Here is a 12,625-nt window from a genome sequence, read left to right as displayed (position 1 = left end):
TGGCAAAAATTTGTATCATCTAAATTTTGTTTTGTATTTTTAATGGTAAAGTTGGATGTTTGAGTAAAGAACTCTTAAAATCAGAAAAAGATAATCTTACAATCTCTTTATAGCATATGAAATTCTCTACCATCTTCCAGGGAGGAAAAAATATGGAAGCCTAGGAGGGGCCCCAAAATATAACAGAATATAGAATCCCACTTAGAGTTGCTTTAGTCAAAGAATCAATCTTTGTACTTCTTAAAGCATGAGTTCTCTTATAAGTCATCATAAATTGACATGTCAGTTAAAATCCCATGTGATTCCTCTTTAACCTAAGCTTTTTCTTTCCTTCTTCCCTCAGCCAGAAGTCATTGGATCTGCATCACTTCCTTTGCGAGCTGTCATTCAGTCAGAGTTGCTTTCTTTCAGTGATCACCTTCCAGTGCAACAGGAAAATGGTCATAGTCCACTTGGCCCCCTGAAGGTACATAGATATACAATCAGAAAGTCAGAAGTATTTCCTGAGCGTGTTTTATTGACTGGCACTGAGAATATAGTAGTGAACAAGAAAAGCAAGGCCCCTACTATTATGGGGCTTCTATTGAGATAGGGCAACAGAAGTGCTGTGAAGGAAATGAATAATATATGATATGATAGTGAATACCTGGGATGAAGTAGTACCTGATAGTCAGGCAAACTCTCTCTAAGGAGGTGACATTTAAGGTGAAATTTGAAGAAAGTAAAAGCACAGGAAAGATCATTCCAGAAAGAGGGACTAACATGCAGAATGTCCTAAAGTGGAAATGGACTTTATGTCATCAAAGAACAGAATGTTACCACAGAAAGTAGGGTTGGATAGGCAGGTAGGAGCCATATCATTGAGAATTTTGTAGGTCAAGACAAAGTGTTTACATTTTAGCCTGAGAGCCAAGGGACATTAAAGGGACATTAAAGTATTGGAGTGCCATCATTTGATTTACATTTTTTTTGCAGGGGATGGGTACCAGGTATTGAACTCAGGGCACTCAACCACTGATATTCCCAGCCCTATTTTGTATTTTATTTAGAGACAGGGTCTTAGCACCTCACTTTTGCTGACACTGGCTTTGAACTCATGATCCTCCTGCCTCAGTCTCCAGAGCATGTGTGCCACCGCGCCTGGCCTGATTTACATTTTTAAAATATTTCTATGTGGATAGTAGACTATAGGGAGCAAGAGGGGAAATGGAGAGGCTGTTGCATTAGTCCCAAAAAGAAATGATTGATGGTGGCTTAGACTAGAGTTGTGGCAGTCAACAAGGAGAGAAGTAACAGTGTGGGCTTGATGGAGTAAGGGGTTCTTTCCTTGGGTTCAGAAGCATCAGGATTTCTTAGGTGGCAGAATTTGAATGTATGGCTTCAGTACGCTTTGCTTGTTGTCCTGGTAAACTTTAAAAATCTTCACAGTCCTGCTTAAAACATTCTCATTGCTCCAAGTCACCCAAGAATAAAGTGTAAGGCTTTCAATGTGACACCTGCCTACTATTTCATCCTCTGCCAGTAGTCATGTCAAACTATGTAAAGAATCACCTAAGGTACTGTGCAGATTCATGCCTCCATATTTTATTTTTTAATTTTCATGCTGCTGCTTCTTCTTGAAAACCTTTCTTTTTCCTGGTCTTCCTAATAAATACCACTTAATCTTTAAAGACTTATTATATGATTATTATTGCAAAAAAATTGATACCACCGTACTTTTCTGCTAACCAAGTTTTATGTTTTGCCTGCCTGATTCATTCTGGACTACAAGGTTTAAAATCTGAAAGGGGCTATGCAATGGCATACACCTGTAATCCCAGCAACTCAGGAGACTGAGGCAGAGGGATATCAGAACTGAGGATGTAACTCAGTTGTAAAATGCCCCTGGGTTCAATACCCAGTATTGCAAATAATAAATAAATAAAATCTGAAAGGGGTAATTAAAAGGATTGCTGGTCTAGAAATTGTTTTCTGTCCTGGCTTTGTTGAGAGTAATGCTATGCTAGATTGATTGCTGCTATATTTGATAGAGCAAAATAACTGTGTAACACCTGTAGGTTTCCTAGTAATTAATTCTTCTTACATTTACCAAGGGACCACTTCTGTTCTTCAAATTCATCATGTATCCTGCATCCTTTTTCTTTTTTACTTTTTAGTATTTTTAACTGTTTATTTTGAAATAACTTCAAACTTAGAGAATTGTTTCAGAAGTAATACAAAGAGTTTGCATGCCCTTTGCCCAGACTCACCAGTTCTTAATATCATACTGACTTTACAATTGTCTTTCTGCCTCTTCTCTCTCCATTTCTCTCTCCATTTCTATCTCTCTGATCTTTTATTTCCTCTCTAGATACACATACACACATACATACACCCCCTTTTTTCCAAACTATTAACATAAGTTACAGTCATCATATCTATTTCCCAGTAGATTCTTTAGCATGCATTACATGTATTTCCTAAGAACAAGGACATCAGCACGCATAATACTTAAACAGTTATATTGCATCTATAGTCTATACATTTCACAGTTGTGCCTATACTTCCTTTTACAGAATTTTTTTTTCTAGTTCAGGATTATAATTTGCACTTAATTGTCATTTCTTTCTAATCTCCTTTAGTTTGGAACAGTTCCACAGTCATTCTTTATAGTTTAGTATATAAGTTAGTTATTTTGTAGAATGCCCCTCTACTGGGTTTTACCCAAATCACATATTATTATGTGATGATTTTTTTTTTTTTCCTTAGTTCTGGGGACTGAACCCAAGGCCTTGCTCATGATAAACAAGTGCTCTACCACAGAGCTGCACCTGCAGCTCTCTCTGAGCATCTGTTAACTGACATTCTACTATGCAAAAGACTTGTCCCTTCTCCCATATTAATTTTATATTGGTGTGGAGTCAAAGATTCTTATATTATTCAACAGGTTATAATCTACTCCTAATATTTATTTTGATGCTCAAATTATCCTAGACTCTTCAACTAGAATTTGTGTCCTTTAAAAACATCACCGTTGGGCTAGAGTACTTGCCTTGTAAGCACAAGGCCCTGGGTTCAAATCCCCAGCACCACAAAAAAAAAAAAAAAAAAATCACCATCCTTTAATGAGCATTTCCTTATTTTCTGGTACAAGATGATATTCTAATCTCATCTAGAATTATTGATAAACAATCTGCCTAGTTTTTTCTTAGTCTAAGTTAATGTATATGCAGTCTGTTGTGTTCATCCTGTGTTGGTATTAATGATGAGTTAATTTATTTCCTAATAATCTGAAATTACTTCCAGCTTCAAAATTCTGATTCCAGTTCTAGAGGACATTCTTAGTGAGTCTTCTCCTTTTGTGTTTTATAGGTAACCATGGAGCTTGTTATAGATAACAAGAATTTCACTGGTGTCAATTCCAAGTTAAGTAGCAGCATCCAACATACTCCACTTTGTGCTGCCACAAGTCCAGATAAGATACTGCCAGAACCCAACCAAGATAATACCTGTACCAGAAATCCACAGAACCTAACTCAGATTCTTGAGGAAACTACAAAGGAAGCACAGAATTTGGTGCTTCCCAACCCAAAGTCACCAAGCTCTGTAGTACCAAATTCTTCAATCTTCATGGCTAGGCCAGCCTCCCACAATTTAGTCAACCAGACAGATGGGTCAACAAAAGAAAATGCTTTACTGTTGCATGTGCTTTTGATGGTGCCAGATGGGAAAGATTTTGTTACTGGAGAATCTGAGAAACAATCACCATGCAATGTGTATTTAAATTGCAAACTCTTCAGCACAGAAGAAGTCAGCAGATCTATCACTGTATGGGGTACAACACAACCAGTCTTTAACTTTTCTCAGGTAACTTTGTCTTTTCCATATCCTTTAGGGGTTTATGGGGGCAGGAATTAAATGTTTCCCAAATCATACTTCCAATCTAAAAGAGATCTAGAATGTTCAGACTGGAAGGGACTCTTGTGGTTAGTTATATGGTGTGCTCTATTGAGTGGAAAGAGGATAAGACATTGTTAACATTTTAAAACTTTTTGTCTATTTCTTTTTGTTCTTTCTCAATTTGTTTGGTTTCTCACTCCTTTTTTTTTTTTTTTTTTCTTTTTCATCGAATTGCATATTTTATTTCCTTTTATGTGGTACTGAGGATTGAACCCAGTGTACCAGGCAAGCACTGTTCCACTGAGTCCTCTCACTACTTTTGCCTGAGTTCTGGCTTCTGTTCCTTTCTGCTTCCTCTGGAACTTTGGTTAGTTAAGCTTCCCCAACTCTCCTGAATGTCCAATCTCTCTTTATTTTTTTATTTTTATATTTTTCCTTAACTCTCATTTATTTCTCTGCTTATTTCAATATTCATCTTATTTTGTTTCTCTGTAAAATTTGGTGCCATTGCTTAAGTACTTTTTCCCTGGGTTTTGCAACTCCACTCTTTTCTTCCTGATTCAACAGCCAGTCTTTTTCAGGAGAAAACCAGGAAATGTCTGGCACCCCTTGCATTTCTCTCTTTTTCTTAACCTTTAACTGTTGGTGCTCCCATTTATTACTCTTGCCAGCAATCTTCAAATTGACCCTCTTTTCCCCATGGTCCCCACATATATCTCCCCAACTTAAACTTTCATTTCATGAAGATAACTTATAATTCTACACTTCTATATTAGCCACTCATATCCCTGTAATTTCAAGACCTCTGTGTCTAACTGCCTGCTGGTCATCACCATGTCTCAAAAGCACTTTATACCTAGCACCTAACACATTGCTTAAGAAGGTATAAATGAAAGAAGAAATTCACATTTGTCCAAAGTTGAATTTATTATTCCTTCCAAATCAGTTTTTCCTTTTTTCTGCCATAATTCATTTTATAATTTACTGAGAATTTTAAGTAAACCTGAAAATTGTCCTTGACTCATAATTATTCACCAATTCCTATGGCTTCTGCAAACTTAATTATCTCTAGAATCCATCCCCTTATCTGCTCTCCATTGCCACTGCTTCCATTCAGGTCCTCACCCTCATTCCAAACAGTTTTAAGATTGGTCTGCCTGTTTCTGACCTCTGTCTTGTCCTTTCTTTCCTCTGTGTACCAGAAAGAAAGATCTTTCTAAAACACTAACCTGAACATTTTACTCTCCTGCTTAAAACTTTTCAGTGTTTCTCTAAAGCCTTCAGGAAAGAATGTTAATTCTTAGCATGGACTCCAAGACCCTTTAAGACCTGAGTGTAGCTACTTTTGCAGGCTCAGCTCCTGCTACTCTTCCCTTTATTCTAGATAGTTCAGCTGTGCTCCACTATATGGCATTTCCTGAATATTCTTTCCTCCAACCTCTGTGCCTTTGCATGTGCTCTCAATCTATATGACACCTATTTGGCAAAGCATTTAGCTCTAGTTAATTCTGCTTAGCCTTAATATTTAGGGTTACTTTCTTCACCAGGCTTGCTCTGAAACCTCTTTCTTTGGAGATTAGGTTGCTGTGTTGGTTTTGTGTGTGGTTGGTTGGTTTCAAAGAACAGAACTGTACTCAGGGCACCTTGTTTAATTAGAGTTTCTTAGGTGGATGTAGAAGTAGCTCTGCTCTGGTTCTTTGTGCTTCTGGTATCTTCTTTTAATTATATCTTATATATTTTGGTTTTTTTTGTTTGTTTTGTTTTGATGCTGGGATCAAATCCAGGCTTTCTACACGCAAAGCAGGCTCTCTGCCATATCATGCCTTACATTATGTCTGGTTTCACCCTTTTTTGCTTTTCATGTTTTCTGTTGGTTTCATCAGTGGAACCAACCCTCTACTGTTATAGTTATTATTGTAACTTGGGTTTCTTCAAATTGGTAGTCCCTTGAGTTTACTGCTAATGGGGCTGCTGTTGGCTTTAGATCTTCTGGCTGTTTTTGTGGCTTGTCTTTTCCAACTACCAATTAGCCAGTTCTAGAATAATTTTATATTGAAAATCCAGATGAGCAGTTGACTTTGCTGTTTGCCATGCCATATACTTCTTTGGGAGAGCTCTCTGCACTGAGATTGGCAGCCCTTTGATAAAGTGCTTAGCTCTTTTCCAAACAGTCCCCATCCTCTTTCAAAAACACCTTTCTCTCAGGAGTTTATAGGTGGATCCCTTTGCCTTAGAAAGGGTTGGGTGAGTTTGGCAGGCACTGTGTTTGACATGTGTGGCAACCTTTCCTTTGTTCCTTCTATATGAGCAGTGTCATCAGAGAACTCAAACTGTTTTATATCTGGACTTTATGTGTTAATCTGTACACTAGACAATGCTTCTGTTCAGGATACAGAGTGCATGCACACAGCTTTCACTAGATGCTAAGGTCTTTTTAATTTTTTTGGTTTTCTTTTTTTTTTGTTTTTAGTTTTAGATGGTCACAATACCTTTGTTTTAGTTATTTATTTTTATGTGGTGCTGAGGATCGAACCAGGTGCCTCACACGTGCTAGGCAAATGCTCCACCACTGAGCCACAACCCCAGTCCCTCACTAGATGCAAAGTAAAAGTTAATTCTTTGTCTCATGTATGGATTTTGTTTTGTTTTGTTTTGTTTCCCCCTTGTTTCTCCCCAGGTGATTCCTGTCTCTCTGTCTTCCAAATACCTGGAAAGGCTTAAGAACAATGTGATGGTAATTGAAACTTGGAACAAGGTGCGGAGCCCAGGACAGGACAAGCTGCTCGGGCTGGTGAAACTCCCTCTCCATCAGTTTTACATGTCATTCAAGTAAATAGGATCTTTTGGAGTATTCTTTGTTATGCATCTTTAACTTTGTATGGACTGAAGAGGAATTCTTTTGGTTTGCAAATATGAATAGCCCAGTAATCCCTTGGAGGATCTTTCTCAGTTTCGCCACAGTTGCTGCTCTTTCTCCTATTGTAAAGCTACTGCTTACCATGTTTCAGGCACTGTGCTAAGAGCCTTACATACATCAAGTCATTTAATCTTCATAACAGCCTCTGAGGCAGGTATTTTCATTTCCCCTGTTGTACAGGTGAGTTAACAGAGACTCGGAGAACTTAAATTTCTTGTCTCAAATATTATAAGAGTAGAAGAGTTAGAACCTGGACAACCTGGGTCTGGAGTTCACTCTCCTTACCAGAAAGCTCTAGTACCAGAAGTTATCAGCTCACAAAACTAATACCTTACTTTTCTGTCATGAAATAACAGTATGGTTCATATCAACTGCTCACAAGATTTCTGTAATGAATATTGTGCTTTAGACCTTAGATTTGATTATTGTACTTCACTTTAATATCTACAGATTTAACTAACCTGAAGTTTATTTATTTACAGTTTTTTTTCATTTTGATTCAAAGTGCATATGTAATTACTTTAGCACCAACGCCTTCCCAAGCAACCTTTTCATGGTTCTGTATTTGAAATATTGTACTTTACATTTTACAAAGAACACCTTTGTGTTCATTAACTGACTGGAGCCTTACTATAGCCTCTTGAAATAGTTGCACTATCCCCATTTTAGAAATGAGAAAATTTGTCTTTTGACTTGGAAAAGTCACTGAACCTCTCTGGCTTTCTTTTCCATATCTATAAAATGAGGGCGATGATAGAGTCTCTCTCTCTCTCATTGAGCAATTGTGAGGATCCAGTGAGAAAATATATGTATTTGCCTTTTGTGAATAGCAAGTGCTTGTGATGTAACATGAGTTAAGTACTTACTACAGTAACATTGTAAAACACAGTCAGGCTGAGGAATACTACTGAAATCATGGATACCACTGACTACCATAGGCTTTTGGCTTTTTCCTTTTATTGTAGCCATGATGTTTTGTAGTTGTGATCTGGTATTTCTCTTCCTCCACTTCGCTTCTGATTCCATTCTTTGCTGAGAGAGTGTAAAACAATTGTAACTACCCAAGAACAGAGCATTTACCATGTGTCAAGCATCATAGATAGTATTTTACTTTATCTCATTTTAGTGCTATCTACAGTCTGTGACAGAAGTTTAATTACCTACATTTTATAAATGAGGTATCAGACTCAGAAGGGCTAAGTTGATTGCCTAAGTCATGTAACAAGTAAGTGGCAGAGCTAAGATTCAGCCTGATATAATGAAGAGCATTTGGACTTCAGAATCAAATGGTTCAAAGCCTGAATGCCAGCTCAACCTCCTATTACTATGCATGTATCTTTAGTTAAATAACTTAACTAATCTTTTTGAGTTTTTCTTTTGTTCTGTTAACAATAAATAGCATCCACCTTTGCAATGTTAGATGAATTAGAAGTCTATAAAATGCCTACTGCATAGTAAGCTCTCAGTAGATGGCAGATAGCATTGGTAATATCAAAATTTTATCTGCCAGAATCTGAAGTCCATACTTTTCCTAACTGACCACACTGCCTCCGTGTAAAATATACAATTCAGCAAGCCTCCCTTGAGATGCTGTTCCATCACAGACTTCTTGGCTTCAGGCCACCATGATACAAAGATATATCAGACACATTCCCAGCCCTGAAATTCTTCATTTTGAACTTAACCTGCTTTGTGATTTCAGTTTGATTGGTTACTGACAAAATAACATTTTTAAAAACCGTATTACTTTTGTAGGTGTAGATCCATTTTTTACAAACTGAGGAAATAAGCTAAGAAATGAAGCAACTCTGACTTGATTGATGGTTGTTATTTGCTCATTCACAATTTCTTCCCCTCTAGAGATCCCAAGATTTCTCACCTGCTGCTCGATGCCAAGTACCCGGTTGTTGCTGTCGACAGCTATATGCCTGTGATTGATGTGTTCTCAGGCCACCAAAATGGGAGTCTTCGTGTCTTTTTAGCCATGGGTTCTTCAGATCAGATTATTGCACTGCAGCGATTAAAGAATGAAGAAGGAACACTCCCTCCCTTCAGCCTTAGGCCGGCGCATTTCCTGGACCAGCCATCTGTAGCATCTGTTGCTCTGGTAGAGAGACTCAACACTGTGATTCATAGAAAACTATTATCTCATTTTCTCTTGCACATTGTAGTGAAAGCATTGCTCCAAATCCTTATTTCAGCAGTAGAAAGCTCAATGAAAGAATATAGCTTACACTCCAGTGCTTGCTTTAAATCAGAGGAATCATTGCTGTTTTTCTCTTATGGTTTAAATAGTTCTGTATCCCACTTAGCTCTCTGAATTTATCAAGAAAGTCTAATTGGACAACCAGTTCTTAATACTCTTAATTTACTAACTTAATTGCCTTTCCAAAAATAGGGAGAAGGGAGTGATCCCAGATGTAAGTCAGCAAAATCTTATTCTGTTGGCTCAATCCATGTTGGAAAATTATAGTGAAGTGCCTTGCTTTTCTGCTAGTAACTTAAAAGTAATTTTTTGCACAGTGCTATACAATTAAGAAAACATATTGACATACACTATCATGTTTATTTCCCAAAGAACTGCATGAGGTAACTCATGGTCATTCTCTTTTTTTAGCAATGAAAACAGGGTCACTTATCCAGGATCACCATAAGACTGGGGGAATTAGGATTCGGATTCAGGTCTTCATTTCACTGTATCACTTCCTACTGTTTCTGAAATTTGTTGTCTTTACTAGTGTGTTAGCTTTTCATTGCTTTAATCAAAAGACCTAACAAGAACAATGGAGAGGAGGAAAAGTTTATTTTGGGCTCATGTTTTCAGTGGTCTCAGTCCATAGTTGACTGACTCCATTGTTCCAGGCTCCTAGGTAAGACAGAACGTGATGGCAAAAGGGCACAGTGGAAAAAAGCTGCTCAACTCGTGGCAGCCAGGAAGCAGAGAGAGAGAGAAAGGGGCCAGGGACAGAGGCCCCAGTGATCTCCCTCCTTCGGCCATGCCTCACCTTCCTCCCTTACCACCCAATAATCCATTCAGATTATTAATCCATCAAGCATATTAATTCACTGATGAAGTTACAACTCTCATAATCTAATCATTTCACCTCTGAGCAGTCCTGCATTGCCTAACACATGAGCTCTTTAGGAATGTTAAAGATCCAAAACATAATAAATATGTTTCTACACCATTTAAATATACCATGTTTTTAAATCTGAATCTGAATGACAAATTTAAATGTCTATAGCAGGGAAAGGACCATTTGAAAAATATCTCTTAACACGTTATTGTGCATTTGTATGTTACAAACTCTAATCTTGTTCTTGCAGTTTGTTAGATACTAGTGTCCATCAATACATTAAAGGGTATTTTTTGAATTGGAAATTACTTAAAAGAGCAAATAAAGTAAAATCACCAGTAATATTTCCAAGTCTATTAAATATTATATGACCCTCGCTTTGCAGTGTAGACTCAGATTTTGTTAAATTCCATACTAAAAGTTAGTTAGAAAAATGTTTCTTACTATGAGTGTAGAGGAAATTCTTCAAACGCTTGCTTGTGAGGTTAGATATCTATAAATAACAATTTTTCCCCCTATACTCATGACTCTCATTGAATTTACCATATGTAGGACTGAATCATTAAATTGGTGTAATAGTATATCATCAAATTAAACATCTGTAACACTAAGAGATCTTCCCTATCCCCATTTTTTTTTGTTTTTTGTTTTGTTTTGTTTTGTTTTTTGTTTTTTGCTCCCAGGAATCAAATTGCAAATTTCCTGTTTCCCTAAGAAAAGCTTTTGAATGTGTTACAGACAGCCAAACCAAGGGAACCTACCTGGATCCCTGATTGGCCTGCTTCATCCACCCACAGCTAGTCAGGTATCCAGGCAGGTTCCTTTGGCTTAGCTCACTTAACATGATTTTAGATTTCAAAGAAAAGACCTTATGCAATCTCTGTTCCAATTGATTGAATTAGTAGTCAGAATGTTAAATGTTCGTATTACAATGTTTCTCTCATATCCAAATCCCGAATTCCCCCTTTAAGTAATACTAGTAATCACCTTTCTAACATTAGTGAAGGCTGTATAGGATGGGGGTAAAAAACACTGGACCCAGAGTCACGATACCTGAGTCCAAACCCTGCTTCCACTGTTATTATCTGTGCATGTTTAATAGCTAATACAAGTGAAGTACAGTGCCTGATAATACATACTCAATAAGTATATAATTAATCATTATTTATAGTAATACCTTCAGTAGCAATTATTCACTACTTCCCCCCAGTAGTCCTATTATTGAATATTCCCAGTATTAATTCCCATCTTACTTAGAAATAATAAAGTTGATACCTATTTGCTTCAAATACATATTCTTTTTCCTATTAAGGAAATAGCCTTATGTTCTTAGTGTACTAAAAACTTTCATCAAACAAATACTGAATTTTATTACATTACTTTTTAGCATTATTGAGATTAAAATGCTTTTTTCCTCTTTGTGCCATTGATGCATGAAAATACATTTATGGATTTTCTAATATTAATCTAGTTTTATGACCTAGAGTAAATTCTGCTTGGTCTGATTCCACTGATCAGTTATAAGAGTTATATACAAGAAAAACTGTTTTAATATCTGTTTTAGTGTCAGCCAGTTCACTTATTTTTTCATCTATATTCAGACTTTATGGATAAGCAGGAATATTTTAAGCAAGTTTCTCTTTAAAGCTCACCAATCTTTCTGTTTCTTTTAATAGGCAGAAGGCCAAGGAAATGGATTGATGGAGCACCACTTTGAATTCCATATAGAAATGGTTAAAGGTCTAGCCCCACTTCAGACAACAGTTTGGGGAGAAGCAGATTGTTATGTCCAGTACTACTTTCCATTTCAAAACTCACAGTCCAGTATGCTCAAAGGTCCTGAATTCCTTGAAAATGGTAGGTTTAAGAGATTAGGCCTTCTTGTTCTTCTGTGGTTTTCTTTTTTTTTTTGGACATATTTAGGAACTTTTTTTCCTGAGTGAATTTTGTGTTGCTGGATATTTCTAATCAAACCTAGATTGTAAAACAAGACATGAGCTAAAATTTTAATGTCTTTTTTCTTAAACTAGTTTTTGTAACTTTTCATTTTGATATGATTTCAAATTTACAGAACAGTTTTAAAAATGATACAAGGAATTTCTGTAATCATTTGCCTGTATCTACCAATTATTTGCATTTCAGCCCATCTTTTATTATTTACATGACTGCTCACTTTTTTATAAACATATTGTTGATTCTCATTTTTGCAGTAGTTATACTCCATAAAATCACTATGAACACATTAGAAAATTAGGGAATACTGAACTTAAAGAAATGTGTATGTATACATCTCCCACATAAATCATAATCTAAAATCCTACAAACAACTTATCCTGGTAGATTCTATTTTCCTTATTTTACAAAAGAGAAAATGAGATTCAAAAGTGTTAAGTGACTTACCTGGGTCTACCTCAGTAACAAAAGCCAAAGTTAACATTCAAATCTTGTACAGCTGGACCCAGAACTAGAGTTTTGTGTACTACACTGCACTGCCCCTACTATCTCCATCTTCTAATCATCTCTGAGAGCTAAAACAAGCAGGTGGAGTCTCACTTCGTTTGATCTCAGCTGGAAATGAGTAATCTGGCAACTCAATTTTTTTGCCATTCTGCACATATCCATTAATGACTGCCAGGTGCTGCCAGTGTTGATTTTGGGGTTCAAATAAAATATTTATATACAGAATATATTAAGAATTGATTAAAGCCCATAAGTTAAAAAAAAAAGTAGGCAAAGGACCTGAATAGACATT

General features: G+C 36.6%; 1 protein-coding gene across 3 annotated transcripts in view; it reads left to right on the top strand.

Moving 5' to 3' along the window:
• The window catches only part of C2cd3 (C2 domain containing 3 centriole elongation regulator), a 161,772-nt gene that overhangs the window by 79,978 nt on the left and 69,169 nt on the right, over window positions 1-12,625 (top strand). For all 3 annotated transcript variants that reach the window (XM_047517678.1, XM_047517677.1, XM_047517679.1), the window contains exons 13-17: window positions 344-466; window positions 3,352-3,846; window positions 6,557-6,708; window positions 8,657-8,903; window positions 11,550-11,730. In XM_047517678.1, coding sequence (XP_047373634.1) covers window positions 344-466; window positions 3,352-3,846; window positions 6,557-6,708; window positions 8,657-8,903; window positions 11,550-11,730 — 1,198 coding nt within the window. The remainder of the gene's footprint in view (window positions 1-343; window positions 467-3,351; window positions 3,847-6,556; window positions 6,709-8,656; window positions 8,904-11,549; window positions 11,731-12,625) is intronic.

The sequence above is a fragment of the Sciurus carolinensis genome, chromosome 11 (genome assembly GCF_902686445.1).
Source record: "Sciurus carolinensis chromosome 11, mSciCar1.2, whole genome shotgun sequence".
NCBI classification, from domain to species: domain Eukaryota; kingdom Metazoa; phylum Chordata; class Mammalia; order Rodentia; family Sciuridae; genus Sciurus; species Sciurus carolinensis.
The sequence above is the reverse complement of the archived record's forward strand: the minus strand, read 5'-3'. Positions and strand labels throughout refer to the sequence as shown.